This window comes from Chlorocebus sabaeus, chromosome 10 (assembly GCF_047675955.1).
Source record: "Chlorocebus sabaeus isolate Y175 chromosome 10, mChlSab1.0.hap1, whole genome shotgun sequence".
Classification (NCBI taxonomy): domain Eukaryota; kingdom Metazoa; phylum Chordata; class Mammalia; order Primates; family Cercopithecidae; genus Chlorocebus; species Chlorocebus sabaeus.
In genome coordinates this window covers 56952963-56974590 of record NC_132913.1, presented here as the reverse complement: position 1 = coordinate 56974590, position 21628 = coordinate 56952963, and the positions used below count along the sequence as shown (strand labels likewise).

Here is a 21628-nt window from a genome sequence, read left to right as displayed (position 1 = left end):
GACAGCCAGGGAGGCTCACCACTCAGAAGAAATTATCAGCTAGTCAGTATTGGCTACAGAAAGAATTACAACACAAGTGATCAGTTGAGTAAGGAGACCGTTCTTCCTCTCATTCCATCAAACTGCATTCCTTGAGAGGCTAGTCCCACAGCTTATGTAGCATCATCTAGGGCTGAAGTTGGGAAGCACTAGGGATTAGGAGCCTTTCTGTAAAATAATGTCACCATTTCTTCTTACTGTCATCTCATTAACTGGTTCTTTCTAAAGGAAAAATACTTACTTGGGTGAATAATGAAATAAATTTTGAGGCAAGGAAAGTTTTGCCAATTCTAGGTTAACCAAGATTGGATTGGTTTTAATCACTGCTGTTTAATGTCTGTTCTTTTCCTCCAAAGAAATTCACAAGTTCTTCCTTACAGCTTCAGTTCATTCCAGGTTGGAACTGAATTCATTTCTTAAAAATATAGCCTATTTTTCTGCTTTGTTCTCAATTATAATTATGTTTTTGCTTTAGAATAAAGGAACATGAGGAAGAAGAAGAAAGAAGGAAAAAGCATGAAGAAAAAGATGCCGAAGAAATAAAGCGACAGAATGTATTATATGAAATTGAAATGAGAAAAAAACTAGAAAAGAAAAGAGAAGAGATGCATGAAAGCAGGAGACGGTTTCTTGTAAGTTGAAAGTGCAAAAGTTCCAAAAAGGTTCAAAGTCAAATGCCCAACTTTTAAAATTGATACATAATATATTTGTACATGTTTATAGAGTACATGTGGTATTTTGATCCATACATACGTTATGTAATGATCAAATAAGGGAATTTAGGTTATCTGTCACCTTGAACATTTATCATTTCTTTGTGTTGGGAACATTTCAAATCTTCTAGTTATTTTGAAATGTACAATATATTGTTGTTAACTATAGTCCCCTCACTATGCTATCAAACACTAAAACTTATTCCTTATATCTAAAAGTTTGTACATCCCCACTGTGTCTCCATGTCCTTACCAGCTTCTGATAGAATAACTGTCATTCTAGTCCCTGCCTCCACTAGATCACTTTTTAGCTCACACATAATGAGTGAGAACATAGTATATTTGTCTTTCTGTGCCTGCAAATGCCTAACTTTTAATATTAAAAAAAAAGTGGAGTAGAAAAGGAGTTGCTATTAAGTTGGGTTTCTAAGGGAATATATACTTTTGTGATAGCTATATTTGCTGTGTTTTTATATGCATGTGCTCTCATGCACGAACAAGAAAGAGAGAAGAGAAAATGGTATTTTAAAACAATGAATTTATTTTCTTAAGAGTTGTGGGGAATGAATGGGGTGATTTATGTTTGGGGTCTGTTGTGCCATTAATACGTGCTCCACAAACGGTAATATTTTTGTCGCAGTTCACCACAGGGGCATGTTTGGAGCATCTCCTAGTCCTAGTGTCACTGCCCTCTAGCTCCAGGCCTGGGGCTTTCCCTAGCACTGCTGAGGAGCCGTCTGTGCAGGTCAGCCCCTCGAGGGCAGAGGAGAGGGGCCGAGTGCTTGGAGGTTCAAGAGGAGGATAAAAGAATAAGGATAGAATTATGAGCAGTGCCTGAAAATGCCCAGCGTACAGAGTCTTTGAGAAGGAAATTTATAATTAGGTGAATGTGGTATTGAAAGATGCAAATGGCATCTTGGAGGACTTGCAGTCATACAGAGGAGATGACCATGAAATACAAGAGGCAATCCAGCAGCCAGCAGATGAGAAGTTGGAAGAGAAGGCATGGGGTGCATTTGTTCCACTGGGAGACAAATTAAAGAAATCTTATGAATTGTCTCAGCGGTTAGAAGCAGCATTAAAATGTCTTCAGAGAGCCTTGACAAGTACCCCATATTCTCCCACCCAGCATCCAGTGCAAAAATAGGCTTTTGCTAAAGAGTTTGCAGAAATTCTTCATTTCACACTCTGGTTTGATGAACTCAGGATGACAAATCCTGCTATACAGAATGATTTCAGCTATTATAGAAGAACACTGAGTTGTATAAGGATTAATAATGTATCATCAGGCCGAGCACAGTGAGTGGCTCATGCCTATAATCCTAGCACTTTGGAAGGCTAAGGCAGGCAGATCTCTTTGAGCTCAGGAGTTCGAGACCAGCCTGGCCAACATGGTGAAACCCTGTCTCTACAAAAAATACAAAAATTAGCCAGGCATGGTGGTGCACGCCTGTGATCCCAGCTACTCAGGAGGCTGAGGCTGGAGGATTGCTTGAGCCTGGAAGTGGAGGCCGCAGTGAGTCAAGATCATGCCACTGCACTCCAGCCTGAGCAATAGAGCAAGACTCCGTCTCAAAAAAAAATATATATATATACACACACACATATGTGTATATATATGTGTGTGTGTGTGTGTGTGTGTATCAAATAACCTAATGAGACATCTTAAAGAACTAGAAAAGCAAGAGCAAACCAAACCCAAAATCCCAAGACACAACCCAAGTGCAAAATTAGTAGAAGAAAATAAATAATAAAGATCAGAGCAGAAATAAATGAAATTGAAGCAAAAAAAAAAAAAAAAAATACGAAAGAGCAATGAAATGAAAAGTTGGTGGTTTTGTTTTGTTTTGTTTTTGAGACGGAGTCTTGCCCTGTCTACCAGGTTGGAGTGCAGTGGTGTGATCTTGGCTCACTGCAACCTCCGCCTCCTGGGTTCAAGCGATTCTTCTGCCTCAGCCTCCTGAGTAGCTGGGATTACAGGCACGCACCATCATGCTCGGCTAATTTTTCTATTTTTTTAGTAGAGACAAGATTTCACCATGTTGGCCAGGCTGGTCTTGAACTCCTGACCTCGTGATCTGCTCGCCTAGGCCTCCCAAAGTGCTGGGATTACAGGCATGAGCCACCGTGCTCGGCCTGAAACTTTTTTTTTTTTTTTAAAGATAAACAAAATTTACAAACCTCTAGCCAGATTAACTAAGAGAAAAAGAGAAGACCTGATGAAAAAACTCAGAGATGAAAAATAAGACATTACAGCTGATGCTGCAGAAATTCAAAGGATCATTAGAGGCTACTATGAGCAACTATATATCAATAAGTTGGACAATCAAGAATACATGGGTAAGTTCCTAGACACATACAACCTACCGAGATTGAACCATGAAGAAATCCAAAACCTGAACAGACCAATAACAAGGGATGAGATTGAAGCCATAATAAAAAGTCTTCCAGTAAAGAAAAGCCTGGGACCCAATGGCTTCACTACTGTATTCTACCAAACCACCAAAGAAGGACTAATGCCAATCCTACTCAGACTATTCTGAGAAATAGAGGAGGAATACTTTCACACTTAAAACATACTTTTAAAAGGAATACTTTCACATTCATTCTGTGATGCCAGTATTACCCTGATAACGAAACCAGACAAAGATACATCAAAAAAAGAATACTACAGGCCAGTGTCTCTGATGAATGATACAAAAATCCTCAACAAAATACTAGCAAACTGAATTCAACAATACATTAGTAAGATAATTCATCATGATGAAGTGGGATTTATCCCTGGGATGCAAGGATGGTTCAACATATGGAAATCAATCAATGTGATATATAAACAGAATGAAGGACAAAACCAAGTGATCATTTCAATTGATGCTGAAAAAGCATTTGAAAAAATTCAACACTCTTTCATGATAAAAATCCCCACAAAACTGGGGATAGAAAGAACATACTTCAACATAATTAAAGGCATATATGACAGACCCACAGCTAGAACCATACTGAATGGGGAAAATTTGAAAGCCTTTTCTCTATGATCTGGAACACAACAAGGATGTCCAGTGTCATCACTGTTATTCAAAAATGTACTGAAAGTCCTAGCTAAAGCAATCAGACAAGAGAATGAAACAAAAGGCATCCAAAATAGAAAGTAAGAAGTCAAATTATCCCTGTTTGCAGATGACATGATCTTATATTTGGAAGGCCCTAAAGACTGTTCCAAAAATGTATTAGAGCTGATGAGCAAATTCAGTAAAGTTGCAGGACACAAAATCAACACATAAAAATCAGTAACATTTCTGTATGCCAACAGCAAACAATCTGAAAAAGAAATCAAGAAAGTAATCCCATTTACACAGCTACTAATAAAATAAAATGCCTAGGAATTAATCAAAGAAGTGGAAGATCTCTACCATGAAAACTATAAAACACTGATGCAAGAAATTGAAGAAGACACAAAAAATGGAAAGATATTCCATGTTCATGGATTGGAAGAATCAATGCTATTCAAATGTCCATACTACTGAAAGCAGACTACAGAGTCAGTGCAATCCCTGTCAAAATACCGATGACATTCTTCACAGAAATAGAAAAAAAAACAATCCTAAAGTTTATATGGAACCAAAAAAGACCCAGAATAGCTAAAGCTATCCTGAGCAAAAGAGTGAAACTGGAGGAACCACATTGCCTGACTTCAAATTATACTACAGAGATATAGTAGCCAAAACACCATGGTACCAGCATGAGAAAAGATACACAGACCAATGGAACAGAATATAGAACCCAGAAATAAATTTACACACCTACAGTGAATTCATTTTCTTATTTTAAAATTTTTGTTTATTTTAAAATTATTTTTGAGATGGAGCTTGCTCTGTTGCCCAGGCTGGAGCGCAGCGGTGTGATCTTGGTTTACTGCAACCTCTGCCTCCCAAGTTCAGGTGATTCTCTTGCCTCAGCCTCCCAAATAGCTGGGATTAAGGCACCCACCACCATGCCTGGCTAATTTTTGTATTTTTCAGTAGAAATGGGGTTTCACCATGTTGGCCATGGCTCGTCTCAAACTCCTACCTCAAGATATCCACCTGCCTTTGTCTCCCAAAGTGCTGGGAATACAAATGTGAGCAACCATGCCTGATCCCTACAATGAACTCATTTTCGACAAAGGTGCCAAGAACATATGTAGGGGAAAAGACAGTCTCTTCAGTAAATAGTGCTGGGAAAACTGGATATCCATATGCAAAAGAATGAAACTAGACCCCTATCTCTCACCATACACAAAAATCAAATTAGGCTAGGCACAGTGGCTCACACCTATAATTCCAGCACTTTGGGAGGCCAAGGCAGGAGGATCACTGGAGGCCAGGAACTTGAGACCAGCCTGGGCAACATAGCAAGACCCTACCTCTCTCTCTCTCTCTCTTCTCTCTCTCTCTCTATATATATATATGTATATCTATATATTTGATTAAAAATCAAATCAAAGTGGATTAAAGACTTAAATCTAAGACCTCACACTATGAAACTACTAGAAGAAAACCTTGAAGAAACTCTTTAGGACATTGGACTGGACAAAGATTTCTTGAGTAATACCCTATAAGCACAGGCAACTAAAGCAAAAAGGGACAAACTGGATCATATCATGTTAAAAAGCTTCTGCACAGCAAAGGAAACAAAATAGTGAAGAGACAACCCACAGAATGGGAGACAGTATTTGCAAATTATCCATCTGACAAGAGATTGATAACCAGAATATATAAGGAGCTCAAACAACTCAATAGGAAAAACAAATCTAATAATCTTATTTTTAAATGGGCAAAGATCTGAATAGACATTTCTCAAAAGAAGACATACAAATGGCTAAGAGGTTGATATTGTTTGGCTCTGTGTCCTCACCCAAATCTCATGTTGAATTGTAATTCCCAATGTTCAGGGAGGGACCTGCTGGGATGTGATTGGATCATGGGGGTGGATTTTCCCCTTGCTGTTCTCATGATAGTAAATTCTCATGAGATCGGGTTGTTTAAAAGTGTGTAGCACTTTCCCCTTTACTCTCTCTCCTGCTGCCATGTAAAGATGTGCCTTGCCTCCCCTTTGCCTTCTGCCATGATTGTAAGTTTCCTGAGCCCTCCCCAGCCATGCTTTCTATACAGCCTGTGGAACTGTGAATCAATTAAACCTCTTTTCTTTATAAATTACCCAGTCTCAGGTAGTTCTTTATAGCAGTGTAAGAACGGACTAATACAGAAAATTGGTACTGGGAATGGGGCATTGCTATAAAGATACCTGAAAATATGGAAGTGACGTTGGAACTGGGTAAGAGACAGAGGTTGAAGCAGGCGCTCAGAAGAAGACAGGAAGATGAGAGAAAGTTTAGAACTTCCTACAGACTTGTTGAATGGTTGTAACCAAAATGCTGACAGTGATGTGGACAATGAAGTCCAGGCTAAGGTGGTATTAGATGCAGATGAGGAACTTATTGGGAAATGGAGTAAAGGTCACTCTTACTACGCTTTAGTAAAGAGACTAGCAGCCTTGAGTCCCTGCTTTAGAGATCTAGAGCAGGAATGCTTTTTACAGCACCCAAGTCACCCCTTGAATGCTTTGCTTCTTAAAATTTTTTTCTGCCAGATACCCTAAATCATCTCTCTCAAATTCAAAGTTCCACACATCTTTAGGGCAGGGGCAAAATGCTACTGGTCTCTTTGCTAAAACATAACAAGAGTCATGTTTGCTCCAGTTCCCAACAAGTTCTTCATCTCCATCTGAGACCACTTCAGCCTGGATCTTATTATCCATATCGCTATCAGGTTTTTGGTCAAAGCCATTCAACACGTCTCTAGGAAGTTCCAAACTTTCCCACATTTTCTTGTCTTCTTCTGAGCCCTGCAAACTGTTCCAACCTCTGCCTGTTACACAGTTCCAAAGTCACTTCCATATTTTCAGTATCTTTTCAGCAATGCCCCACTCTGCTGGTACCAATTTACTGTATTAGTGAATTTTCACACAGCTGATAAAGACATATCCGAGACTGGACAATTTACAAAAGAAAGAGGTTTAATTGGATTTACAGTTCCACATGGCTGGGGAAGCCTTACAATCATGGTGGAAGGCAAGGAGGAGCAAGTCATGTCTTACATGGATGGCAGCATGCAAAGAGAGAGAGCTTGTGTGGGAGAACTCCTCTTTATAAAACCTTCAGATCTCATGATACTTATTCATTATCATGAGAACAGTATGGAGGAAACTGCCCCTGTGATTCAATTATCTCTCACTGGATCTCTCCCACAACATGTGGGAATTATGGAAGTACAATTCAAGAGAAGATTTGGGTGGGGACACAGAGTCAAACCATGTCAGCCACTGTCCTACAGACCCCAGAATGGTAGATCCATTGACATCTTGCACCATGTGCCTGGAAAAGCCTCAGGCATTCAACACCAGTCCATGAAAGCAGCTGTACCCTGCAGAGACACAGGGGTGGAACTGCCCAAGGCCATGGGAGCCCACCCCTTGCATCAACATGCCGTGGATATGAGACATGGAGTCAAAGAAGATTATTTAGGAACTTTAAGGTTTAATAACTACCAATGACCATACTGCCCAAGGTAATTTATAGATTCAATGCCATCCCCATCAAGTTACCAATGACTTTCTTCACAGAATTGGAAAAAACTACTTTAAAGTTCATATGGAAGCAAAAAAGAGCTTGCATTGCCAAGACAATCCTAAGCCAAAAGAACAAAGCTGGAGGCATCATGCTACCTGACTTCAAACTATACTACAAGGCTACAGTAACCAAAACAGCATAGTACTGGTACCAAAACAGAGATATAGACCAATGGAACAGAACAGAGCCCTCAGAAATAATACCACACATCTACAACCATCTGATCTTTGACAAACCTGACAAAAACAAGAAATGGAGAAAGGATTCCCTATTTAATAAATGGTGCTGGGAAAACTGGCTAGCCATGTGTAGAAAGCTGAAACTGGATCCCTTCCTTACACCTTATACAAAAATTAATTCAAGATGGATTAAAGACTTAAATGTTAGACCTAAAACCATGCAAACCCTAGAAGAAAACCTAGGCAATACCATTCAGGACATAGGCATGGGCAAGGACTTCATGACTAAAACACCAAAAGCAACGGCAACAAAAGCCAAAACTGACAAATGGGATCTAATTAAACTACAGAGCTTCTGCACAGCAAGAGAAACTACCATCAGAGTGAACAGGCAACCAACAGAATGAGAGAAAATTTTTACAATCTACCCATCTGACAAAGGGCTAATATCCAGAATCTACAAAGAACTTAAACAAATTTACAAGAAGAAAATCAAACAACCCCATCAAAAAGTGGGCAAAGGATATGAACAGACATTTCTCAAAAGAAGACATTTATGCAGCCAACAGACACATGAAAAAATGTTCATCATCACTCACCATCAGAGAAATGCAAATCAAAACCACAATGAGATACCATCTCACACCAGTTAGAATGGCGATCATTAAAAAATCAGGAAACAACAGGTGCTGGAGATGATGTGAAGAAATAGGGACGCTTTTACACCGTTGGTGGGACTGTAAACTAGTTCAACCATTGTGGAAGACAGTGTGGCGATTCCTCAAGGCTCTAGGACTAGAAATACCATTTGACCCAGCAATCCCATTACTGGGCATATACCCAAAGGATTATAAATCATGCGGCTATAAAGACACATGCACACACATGTTTATTGCGGCAGTACTCACAATAGCAAAGACTTGGCACTAACCCAAATGTCCATCAATGATAGACTGAATTAAGAAAATGTGGCACATATACACCATGGAATACAATCAAAAGGATGAGTTCGTGTCCTTCGTAGGGACATGGATGAAGCTGGAAACCATCATTATCAGCAAACTATCACAAGGACAGAAAACCAAACACCACATATTCTCACTTATAGGTGGGAATTGAACAATGAGAACACTTGGATACAGGGTGGGGAACATCACACACCGACAGGGACCTGTCGTGGGGTGAGGGGAGGGGAGAGAGAGAGCATTAGGAGATATACCTAATGTAAATGACGAGTTAACGGGTGCAGCACACCAACATGGCACATGTATACATATGTAATAAATCTGCATGTTGTGCACATGTACCCTAGAACTTAAAGTATAATTAAAAAAAAAAAGATTTAATAACTGCCCTGCTGGGTTTTGGACTTGCATGCAGCCTGTAGCTCCTTTGTTTTGGCCAATTTCTCCATTTTGGAACAGGAGCATTTACCCAATGCCTGTATCCCTGTTGTATCTTGAAATTAACTAGCTTGTGTTTGATTTTATGGCCTCATAGGTGGGAGAGACTTGCTTGTCTCAGATGAGACTTTGGACTTGAACTTTTAGCTAATGCTGGAATGAGTGGAGACTTTTGGGGACTGTTGGGAAGGCATAATTGGTTTTGAAATATGAGAAGGACATGAGATTTGGGAGAGGTTAAGAGCAGAATGATATGGTTTGGTTCTGTGTTGCCACCTAAATCCCTTGTTGAATTATGATCCCGAATGTTGGAGGTGGGTCCTGATGGGAAGTGATTAGATCATGGGGAGTGGTTTCTAATGGTTTAACACCATCCTCCTAGTGCTGTCTTGTGAGTGAATTCTTATGAGATTTGATTGTTTAAAAGTGTGTAGCATTTCCCCCTTCACACTCTCTCTGTCTTGCCATCATATGAAGACATGCTCACTTCCTCTTTGCCTTATGCCATGATTGTTGTTTCCTGAGGCCTCCCAGCCATGATTCCTGTACAGTCTGTGGAACTGTGAGCCTATTAAACCTCTTTTCTTCATAAATACCCAGTTTCAGGTAGCTCTTTATAATAATTTGAGAATGGACTAATATAGTAGGTATCATAAGACTCTATGATTAAGTATATTCAGTGGGAGCATTTGCCAAAACTTTCAAACTTGATGTGAAAGGTTGTATCAAAGTTCTTTTTTTTTTTAAGCCTAATCTGGTAGACAAAGGTAACATATCTTCCTGATTTTTTATTTTATTTTTTGAGATAGGGTCTTGCTGTGTTGCCCAGGCTGGAGTGCAGTGGCACGATCACAGCTCACTGAAGCCTTGACTTCCCAGGCTTAAGTGATTCTCCCACCTTAGCATTCTGAGTAGATGGGACTAGTCATACACCACTATGCCTGGTTACTTTTTAAAATTTTTTTATAGAGATGGGGTGTTTCCTAGGCTGGTCTCCAACTCCTGAGCTCAAGCGGTCCTCCTGCCTTGGCCTCCCATGGTTCTGGGATTATTGATGTGAGCTACTACAACTGGCCTGTATCGAAGTTCTTAAGGACCAACCTCCTAATAGTGTAAGATATCTTCTAAATGCTCTCTGGTACACAATAAAACATTTGAATGATCAGACTAACTCCAAGCAAATTAAATCCATGCTGCAGTAACAGTTCAGGAATAAGCACCTGTTGTAGACAGAAGATAGTATTCTGCACTGACTGAGAATACAGTTTTTTAGTGAGTACAATTACCATGTCATTTTTCTTGCTTTTATGTCTTCCTCTGTTCCTCTTCCCTCCTTTAAGATCATGTTCATGTTCTTAAGACTTCGTCTCTATGCCCAAATTAGTAAAATTATACTCTAAAGAGATATTATCCTTTCAAACAGGTCACCTACAGCAGCTAATTATTGGGGTCTCTACTGAGAAAAATTCTGTGACTTTTAACTAAATATTTTCAAATGTGAATTTTGGGGAAACTAATATTTATTTGCTTCTCCTACATGGCAAAACTGCCAGTTCTGCTATTTGAAAACCCAATGACTTTATTTTCTACCATCACTTTTTTCATGTGCTGCCAAAATGAAAATGTTTAAATTAAGTGTGTTGTACAAATGGTAGCCAACACAAACTGGTTTTTTTTTTTTAATTTGTAAGAGTTTAAAGTTTTAATTTTACATTTTGACCTTTTTTGTAAGGGTGTATGTTATGTGTTTAACCTTTGTTAACATTAAAAACTGTGATGTGTGCGTAGAATATTACTTTCTAGGGCTAAATCTCTGATTTCGTGAACCTTACATCTTTTTCTTTCTTGATTTACTCCCTCATCTTGCTAAAATACACCTTGGAGTAGCTTCCTTAAGAAAGGGTGTGTGAGAGGTAAAATGTTTTAATTATCTGAAAAGTTTATTTTATTTTTAAATCATTTTTATTTATTTTATTATTTTTTAAGGACCAGTATGATAGTATGAAAAGCTTATCTTTTAAAGTCATGCATGATTCATAGTTTGATTGGTTATAGCATTCTGGGTTCAGAATTTAGAATTTTGTATTCACTGTTTTATATTCCTTTGGCATCCAGTATTGCTATTGAAAAGTATGATGCCATTGATGATCTTCATCTGACATATGTAATTATTTTTACTTTTCTTTCTTTCTTTTTTCTTTTCTTTTTTTTTTTTTTTTTGAGACAGTTTCACCCTGCCTCCCTGGCTGGAGTGCAGTGGCATGATCTTGGCTCACTGCTGCAACCTCCGCCTCCTGGGCTTAAGCACTTCTTGTGCCTCAGCCTCCCGAGTAGCTGGGATTACAGGCATGTGCCACATACCTGGCTAATTTTTGTACTTTTAGTAGAGACAGGGTTTTGCCATGTTGGCTAGGCTGGTCTCAAACTCTTGGCCTCAAGTGATCTGTCCACCTTGGCTTCCTGAAGTGCTGTGATTACAAGGTGAGCCACTACGCCTGGCCATTTTGCTTTTTTTCTTTTTCTTCTTTCTGTCTTTCTGAATGGTTTTAGGGTCCTGTCTTTATCTCTTGTGCTCCAAAATTTTACAGTGATGTGCCTTGAATTATGTGCCTTCATTCATTTTTCTGGGCATTCAGTTGATGCTTTTATTCTGTAAACTCATATTTCTTTCATCCTGAGAACTTTTATTGTTTTATTTCTTAGATAATTTTGTCCCCTTCCATTTTATCTTTCTGTTCTAGAATCCCTCTGATAGACATTGGATTTTTTGAAATAATGCTGTAATTTCTAAGAATCTTTTCTCATTAGTTAAGATAAGGCTTAAATGCATACGATAGAAAACTGCAAATAATATACAGGTTTAAAGTGCAGGGGTGTGTGGTAACGGCAGCTATAGAGTTAACAGGGACTAAGACACCACCTTCTCTTTTTTTTACTCTGTTACTCTTTTTTTTGTTTTGTTTTGTTTTTGTTTTGAGATGGAGTCTTATTCTGTCACCCAGGCTGAAGTACAGTGGCATGATCTCAGCTCACTGCAACCTCTGCCTCCCAGGTTCAAGCAATTCTTCCTGCTTCAGCCTCCCAAGTAGCTGGGATTACAGGCACCTACCACCATACCCCACTAATATCTGTATTTTTAGTAGAGATGGGTTTCACTGTGTTGGCCAGGCTGGTCTTGAACTCCTGACCTCAAGTGATCCGCCTGCCTTGGCCTCCCAAAGTGCTGGGATTACAGGTGTGAGCCACCACACCCAGTCTACTCTGTTATTCTTTGTACATAGATGGCATCTGTCCTCAAGTTTGCCTAATGGCCCTGAATAGCTGCTGGAGTTTCAGCCCTCATGTTCACATTCTGGATAGCAAGAAGGAAGAAAGGATGAAGGTAAAAAGGGAGTACTCTATTTCCTATCTCCTTCTCCTTCTCCTCATCCTCCTCCTTCTCTACCTCCTCCTCCTTCTCTACCTCCTCCTCTTCTTCTTTCTTCTTCCTTCTTCCTCCTTTTCTTTTCTTCTTCCTCTCTTCTCCTTCTCCTCCTCCTCCTTCTTCTCCTCCTTCTTCTTCTTCCTCTTCCTTTTCCTCTTTTTGAGACAGGGTCTCACTCTGTCTCCCAGGCTGGAGTGCAGTGGCACGATGTTGGCTCACTGCAACCTTGACCTCCTGGGCTTAAGTGATCCTCCCACTTCATCCTGCCTGGTAGCTGGGACTACAGGCATGTGCTGCCATACCTGTCTAATTTTTTTGGTCTTTTTTGTACAGATGGGTTCTGGTACATTGCCCAGGCTGTTCTCCTTTTAAGGAATTTTCCAAGAAGTCCCACTTAACAGTTTTCCCTTTTCCCTGAATCTCATTGATGATAATTTTGTTACACCTGGCTGAAAAGAAAGCTGGACATACAGTGTTTTAGCTGAGTATATTTCTACCCTGAATAAAATCTGGGTCCTGCTGCTAATGAAGCACAGAAGAAATAATCTTTGATAGGCAACTAATTGTTTCTGCCATTTTCTTTTTGTTCTACTGAGTTTCAACTTTGTATTCTAAGTCTTCTGTTGATTTTTTAAATTTTAGCTATGAAAATTTTAATTCCTAAGACTTTTACTTGAAATGTTGTTTTCATTAAAATCTAATCCTTGGATAATGGGTGGAATACTTTTTATGTCTCCAAGTAGGCTTGGAGTAGCACAGACCTAGTTTTTAATGCTAACTCTGCCATTTACTGGCTATATGACCTTGAGCTTAAGCCTTCAATATTGAAAAATGAGAATTAACTTTGTGTTAATCAACTCTATATTTTTTCATATTATAAAAAGTCTTTGTGAATATTAGAATAAACTTGGAGAAAACAGCAAAATAAAACTTGTAAGGAATTATCCAAAACAATCACTTTTAACAGTTTGCGTTTGCTTTAGTTTTTCATGTTGATCATATTGACCAATATATCTCCTAACCAGATTATAGGCTTTTAAAATTAACCCACAAAATAGGAGATTAGTTAAGAGTGCTGGGCACATAGTAGACCCTGAGGTATAAATATATTGGAGGATTAACAACTTTTACTTTGAATTGGTTTCTACTTATATAATAACAGAATATGCCAGGCACGGTGGCTCGTGCCTGTAGCCCCAGCTACTCTCGAGGCTGAGGTGGGAGTTTCCCTTGAGCCCCAGAGTTCAAGGCTTTCATGAGCTATGATCGTGCCACTGCACCTTGGGCAACAGACACCCTGTCTAAATAACAGAATATACTAATATATCTATATATTCAGGCTATTGTGCTCAATGGCATCTGTTTTTATGATGGCTAACTCAGGCGAAGCTCATAGAACGTATGCTAATATGAACAGATTTTTACTTTTTGTTGTAAATACTAGTGACCTACTTTAAAAATTTGTTAGAATATATATCTGTATTTTCATATATGTATGCAAAAGCAAAGTCTGGACAAGAAACTAGCAATAGTGATTTGAGTCTGGAGGGAGGATTAGGAAGAGACATAGTGGATGGAGTGGAAGGACGCTCGCTACACTGTGTATGTAAAAAGCATTTTTGGTTTTTGAACCATATGACTATTCAAACATTAAATGAACTTTATATATATTTGGTGTATTTTTTCTTATTATACAATTATTTTTAATTGCATACTTTAAAGACATGAAATATTTGAAGAGACATACAGCAAAGCATTAATAAGATATAAAAGTTACCTATTATCTCATACCCCAGAGGTAACTACTGTTAACATTTGATACATTTCTTCCAGTCATTTATACATTATAAAGTTGTACTTACATGTATTTGTGAAATTGGAATATACTATGTAATGTTACATATTCTGCTTTCCCCCACCTACATATTGATTATATTATTTGAATCACATCTTATGCAACTGAGAGTATGATTTAACTATATTCTCCATGATTATTCTCTATGATTGAATATTTAGAGGTTGTTTCCATTTTTTGGCTATTATAAGTAACTTTGAGATAAAGTGCATGGCACTTAAACCTTTATGCACTTCTCTGATCATCTCTTTGGGATAAAATTTCCAGGAGAGAAATAACTGGGTCAGAAGCTGTGACCATTTGACAGGTTCTTGTTAGCTGTTGATATGTTGAAAGATATTTTTCTTTGTGATAAGTTAATACATACAGTTTTTCCCCCAAGGAACATATGCAGGATAAACATATTATCAAAGCTGTAGAACAGCAGCAGCAAGAGGAAGAAGATGAAAAGATTAGAAAATTTATCAAAGCAAAAAAGTGTCTTATACAAATGGGGAAAGAAAAAGAAGCTGAAACACACAGGTAGGCTTTAATAATGTGTATAATAAAGTACTATCTGAAATTATTATGATTTTATGACTATTATGACAGTAGTCTTTAGGAACAGAGGTCTTATTTTATGTATGACTAGAGCATTCAGTGATTTGATTTCAGTTTGGGATGTGGGTATGAGGACATCATCTTGTAGATGGTCAGAAATGCTGATCTGCTGTCCCAGAGGAGTATGAGCTGAAGATGGCTTTGTGGGTCATTGGTATATAAGTGGCAGTTGGAGTTGTGGATACAGATGAGCTCACCTAGGGTGGGTAGGTAAGAAATGAAGGTGGCAGAGGCCCTAGGGAACTCCATTTAAAAGTCAAATGGAAAAAGAAGATAATGTGAAGACCAACGGATAGTTTCCAGAGATTGGAGAAAAACCAGGGAAACATCAGGGAGAAGAGTCTCAGTAAGAAGGGAGCGGTCATCAGTGTTAGGTCAGTAATGGGATTAAGTATAATTTTTAAAATGAAGTATTCATCCGATTTAGAGGACATTGCTTATATTAGTGATCAGTTTGGTATGGGGTGTAGAGATAAGAGTAGGAGGCCAGATTGCAGTATAGGGGGTTTCTGTCTAAATCATGCTTTCCCCTTGTGCAGAATCCTCTGATGGCTTCACAACTCACTTAGTCTTTACAATGGCCCATAAGGCTCTCCACCTACCCAAATTTCCATCTTCCCAGCTCATCCCTCCCAGCCTTATCCCTCAGACCTCTTCTCTTACTATTCTCTCCTCTCCTTCTTCTCACCTGTACTGGACTTGCCTCTGCCTGCTCTAGGGAATGCTCACCTCCAGAGAGCACGTAACTTGCTTTCTTAACTCTTTCAGATCTGTACTTAAATATTACCTTGTCACTGAGGCTTTCTCAGACTACCTTCTTTAAAATTATACCACCTCCCCAATTGCTTGTCACTTTACCTGCTTTCCCCACCCTCGTTGCTTGATATATAGCACTATATACATCTTTTTAATTATTTATTTTGTTTACTGTCCCTCTCCTCCAGCAATCATGAAAGCCCCATGAGGACACAGATTTTTATTTTTTATTAAAACTTTTTTTTTAGAGATGAGGTCTTGCTGTGTTGCCCAGGGTGGAGGACAATGACTATTCACAGGTGTGATCACAGTGCCCTGTAGCCTCAACCTCATAGCCTCAAGGGATCCTTCTATCTTAGCCTCTTGAGTAGCTGGGATTAAAGGTGCGCACCACCATGCCCAACTTCTAACGTTTTTGTTCACTGTTAGGTCTGTCCCCAGCACCTGGAATGGTGTCAGGAGCATAGTAAGCAATCAATAAAACTGTTTAAAATACTGTTTTTTGGAATTCTACCTGAAATGTCACCTTTTCTCTGAAGGCTTTTTTTCTCCTTTGTCCATATCATTTTCTAGCTTTCTCATGGCATTTATTACCCTTTGTCTTAGATAGTTATAAAGACATTTGCATAAATGTCTTTTCTCCACTTTAAACTGTAATTTCCTTGGAGTATGCACTGTATCCTTTCTCATCATTTCTCACATGCTGCTTTGCCAATTCACTCAGTAAGTGAATTTGTCACAACAAAATTATTTTTTATACAATTTCATAAATAAAAATGCCCCAATTTATTTAACAAAATGTATTTATTCTTATGATGTACCAGGCACATGCTTTGCTCTTCACTAGAGAGAGGACCCATTCAATTTCTGACCTGAGGAATCTCATAGTGAATTTGAGAGGCCAAAGTAGGAGGATTGCTTGAGGCCAGGAGTTTGAGACCAGCCTGGCCAGCATAGCAAGATCCTGTCTCTTAAAAAAAAAAAAAAAAAAGGAACTTTAAAGTGTAAAGGGAGAAATTTAAACAGATCAAGTCAAAAAGTGCTGTGAATAAATTCCAGACAGAGTATTGTGAGGGGATGGATATTTAGGATTTTGATAACTTTAATTATTAGATTATTTCCTTGATTTTATTTAAATAAAGGCCTTTTACAGCCTCAGCCTCTAATGATAGAGTAAGCAGGGTAGTCTGATAAAATATTGAAATATTTTCTGTGGCCAGGTGCAGTGGCTCATGCCTGTAATCCCAGCACTTTGGTAGGCTGAGGCAGGTGGATCACTTGAGGTCAAGAGTTTAAGACTAGCCTGGGCACATGGTGAAACCCCCTCTCTACTAAAAATACAAAAACTAGCTGGGTTGAGGCAGGAGAATCGCTTGAACCCAGGAGGCAGAGGTTGCAGTGAGCTGAGATTGTGCTACTGCACTCCAGCCTGGGTGACAGTGAGACTCTTATCTCAAAAAAAATTTTTTTTCTTTAATATTTTTTTTAATAGAGTCTCACTCTGTCACTCAGGCTGGAATACAGTGGTACACAGTTCACTAGTTCACTGCCACCTTGAACCCCTGGGCTCAAGCAATCCTCCTGCCTCAGCCTCCTGAGTAGCTGGGACTACAGGTCTGTGCCACTGCCTTGGCTAAGACTTTTTTTTTTTTTTTTGAGACAGAGAATCGCTCTGTCGCCCAGGCTGGAGTGCAGTGGTGTGATCTCAGCTCACTGCAACCTACACCTCCCGGGTTCAAGCGATTCTCCTGCCTCACCCCCTGAGTAGCTGGGATTACAGGCGTGTGCCACCACGCCTGGCTAATTTTTGTATTTTTAGTAGAGACAGGGTTTCACCATGTTGGTCAGGCTGGTCTCAAACTCCTGACCTCATGATCCACTCGCCTTGGCCTCCCAAAGTGCTGGGATTACAGGCATGAGCCACCGTGCCCAACTTAAAAAATTTGTCTGTAGAAATGGGGTCTTGCCATCTTGCCCAGGCTGGTCTCTTAACTCCTGGGCTCTAGCGATCCTCCCACCTCAGCCTCACAAAGTGTTGGGATTATAGGCATGAGCTACCATACCTGGCCTAAAATATTTTTCAATGTAGATAATTTTAAGATCTTATTTCTTACACACACACACACACACACACACACACAGAGAGAGAGAGAGAGAGAGAGAGAGAGAGATGTATTATACATATTACTCTCTTTGGATTTTAGAATATATGTTACTTTATAGTTAAAAAATAATTTCCACTTAAAATAATCAATGTATGTAAGGAGCAATGAGGCTCCTGTTAGTTTTGTAAGAGACTACAAGTTATCTCAGACTCCCTAATTAAGTTATGTTGGCTCCACTGGACATCTGTTCATGAAGATTTGACAAGTATGGTTATTTTGTTACAGGCTTATGGAGAAACGAAGAGAAAGAATACATAACTTCCTGAGTGAACTATTGAAAGAGAAACTTGACAATGAAGATATGATTATTGCTAGAGATATTGCAGAAGCTGAGGCTGAATGGGAAAAAAGAGAAAGAGAAAAAGATGAAAAAAACAAAGCAGAATTAAAAACAATTGCAGAATATAGAGCCATTGTGGTAAACAATTCAATTATGAAAATAAAAATAGAAAGACAAAGTTAGGACCTTTCCACTATGTTTCCCATCCCATCTGCCTCTCTAACCAAAAACTAGCCAAGATATTAAAAACAATATATTATCTTCCTGTATTTTTGAAATTGGACAATGTTTACTTCCTAACAAAGATGACATGACAGTCAGTTACAAATGAGATATTTATAGATGCAAAGTAATAATCTCTTCTGTTTCAGAACCATCTGAAACGCAAAGGTTATTTATGTGGTATACTTTCATTTGTATGTTTTAAAGACAAACCATGTAAAAATTATACATTTAATATTTTAAAACTTATATCTTACATGACTGTCATAACATTTAGTTTGGATAGCTGATAGTTTATACACATAGGAGCAATTTTTTTTTTTTGAGACGGAGTTTCACTCTTGTTGCCCAGGCTGGAGTGCGATGGCGCAATCTTGGCTCACTGTAACCTCCGCCTTCTGGGTTCAAGCAATTTTCCTGCCTCAGTCTCCAGAGTAGTAGGGATTACAGGCATGCACCACCATGCCTGGCTAATTTTGTATTTTAAGTAGAGACAGGGTTTCTCCATGTTGGTCAGGCTGGTCTCAAACTCCCGACCTCTCGAGGTGATCTGCCCACCTCGGCCTCCCAAAGTGCTGGGATTACAGGCGTGAGCCACCACGCATGGCTGGAGCAATTAATTTTTTACTTACATATTTCCCTTCCTTGAGAAGATCTTTTTTCTTTTCCTGTATTTTCTTTTTCAAGCCAATAAAGATTGTCCCATATCACTTGGGTGTTTTCTGATATTCAGGAAATAGAACAAAACTAAAGTAAACTGGCCTCATGGGAACCACCCAGGTGCATGCACTTTTCTGCTCCTGTATTGCTCCTGGCTGACTCTCCTCTGCTTCAACTCTCTGACTCTATGCCTTTTCAGACAGGACTGGTTGCTATAACTGGTTTTAATTTGTTTCCTTTGCCTTAAACGTCTAGATGAAAAATAAAGAGGAAGAAGAAAGACAAAGAAAAATAGAGGCTAAAGAACAATTGCTGGCTGTCATGAAAGCAGATCAAATTTTCTGGGAACATGAAAAGGAGAAAAAATACAAAGCTGATAAAGTACACCGAGAGGTTCAAGACGCCCATATTCAGCAAATGGTAATTATTCCTGAATGTTTATACTTACGTTAGCAATAAGTATATAATACAGAATTCATGCTAGTTTTCTATCTCCCAAGGAGTTTGTCAGATAAGAAAAAAATGGTCATTATGGTTATGGCTCAATAAAACATATTAAAAATGTAGGGTTAGTTTCTGTTTTTATTTCCAGTGAAGTTCCCATGCGAGTTTTATCTTTTAAATGAATGTTTATCCTTCTTTAGTGTCTATTATACTTTAGTAAATATTAAAGAAAATACAAATGCATGTGACAGGCCATAATGCTCATCTTCTTTGTTTTACTTTTTTCCCATATCTCAAAGACTATGTTGACTGGGATCTCATAGGTTTCAGATTTGAGGTGAATGGAGATATCAGATTTTAGAAGATATGTAGAGGACCTAGCATCCAATCATTTGCAACTAAAACCTGTTTTTGAAATGGCTGTACCATTTTCCATTCCTACCAGCAATGTATGCGAGCACAACTTACTGCACATACCCATCGACACTTGATATTGTCATCCCCTAATTTTAACTATTCTAGTATAGTGATATCTTATGGCCTTATTTTACATTTCTCTAATGACCAAAGATAATGGACATCTTTTCACATCCTTGCTAGCCATCTGTATACCTTCTTTTGTGAAGTGTCTATTTAAGAGTGTTGCCAATTTTTAATTGGGTTTTCTTAGTGCTGAGTTTTTAAAAATTGATTTTTATTGTGGTAAAATATAACATAAAAAAGTACCATTTTAAGCATGGTTAAGGGTACGGTTCAGAGGCATTGAGTACATTCACATTGACCATCACCACTCTACATCTCCAGAGTTTTTCATCATCCTGTACTAAAACTCTGTACACGTTAAACAGTAACTCCCCATCCCCTCTTTTCTCCAGTCTGGGTAACCTCTGTTCTACTTTCTATCTCAATGAATTTGATTATTCTAGGTATCTCATAAATGGAATCAGACAATATTTGTCCTTTTCTGTTTGGCTTTTTTCACTTTTTTTTTTTTTTTTGAGACAGAGTTTTGCTCCATTGCCCAGGCTGGAGTGCAGTGGCGTGATCTCGGCTCGCTGCAACCTCTGCCTCCAGCGTTCAAGCAATTCTACTGTCTCAGTCTCTCAAGTAGCTGGGATCACAGGTGCCCACCACTACACCAGGCTAATTTTTGTATTTTTAGTAGAGACGGGGTTCCACCATGTTGGCCAGGCTGGTCTCAAACTCCTGACCTCAAGTGCCCGCCTTGGCCTCCCAAAGTGCTAGGACTCCAAGTGGGAGCCACTGCACCTAGCCTCCATTTTTGAACTGGATATTTTGCTGTTGGGTTTTAGAGGTTTTGAAAATATTCTGTATATTAATCTTTTATTAGATAACATGATTTGCAAATGTCTTCTCCCATTCCATGAGTTACCTTTTCACTCTGTTGATAATATCTTTGAGATATAAAAGTTTTTAATTTTTGGCCGGGTGCCAAAATAGTTTGTTTCAATCATGATCAAATAAGATCAGTATTTGGAATCCTTCTGATTTACTTGTTGAAGTCTTTAAGAAGTTTTCTTGATCAAATACTTGGTTCCTGTTAGGTACAATTTTTATAAATACTTGATTTTTTTTTTTTTTTTGCCTTATTTTCCAGTTTTCAGGATAGTTAATTAGCTATTATCTTCCAAATGTACTTGGAAAGTACTTTTACCTTCATCTATTAGCATTTTTAGGATTTTAAACTTAATATTTTGGAACTTTTTCTTTATAAACTTATATTTATGCTTAATGCATATCAAATGTGAGGTACCAATCATATGTTCCATCATAGTAATTCTTTCCTTCCATTGTCACTTCCTTTCTGTGCTTCAAATGGTTCTTTCTGTTCCCTCAATATTTTTCTACATTTACTAAATTAACTTATCCAAATTGCTGCTTATTAAGTTCCCAAATATTAGCATTTTACCTTTGATGAGAGATAGATTTTGGCCTTTTTTTGACCTTTTCTCCAATCTTATTGTCATTTTCTACTTTTTAAAACTCTGGTATTTTATCCCCAATTTCACAAATAGTATGTAAACTGAATTTTGAATTGCAGCACCCAATGATGAAAAATTTGATATTTCACATTAATATGGTTGCTCTGCTCCATCAAAAATTTAAATTTATGGTAGATATCAGGTTTGGGCTACTGTTTTATGCCAACATTTTGGATTTTGAGAAATATTTTTATGAATATTAAATATATTCCTAAGTA

At 38.4% G+C, this 21628-nt stretch overlaps 1 protein-coding gene across 2 annotated transcripts in view; it reads left to right on the top strand.

The window, feature by feature from the left end:
- CFAP210 (cilia and flagella associated protein 210) overlaps window positions 1-21628 on the top strand; it is a 45799-nt gene that overhangs the window by 22837 nt on the left and 1334 nt on the right. For both annotated transcript variants that reach the window (XM_007965302.3, XM_073019799.1), the window contains 4 exons: window positions 515-671; window positions 14663-14802; window positions 18027-18219; window positions 19219-19383. In XM_007965302.3, coding sequence (XP_007963493.3) covers window positions 515-671; window positions 14663-14802; window positions 18027-18219; window positions 19219-19383 — 655 coding nt within the window. The remainder of the gene's footprint in view (window positions 1-514; window positions 672-14662; window positions 14803-18026; window positions 18220-19218; window positions 19384-21628) is intronic.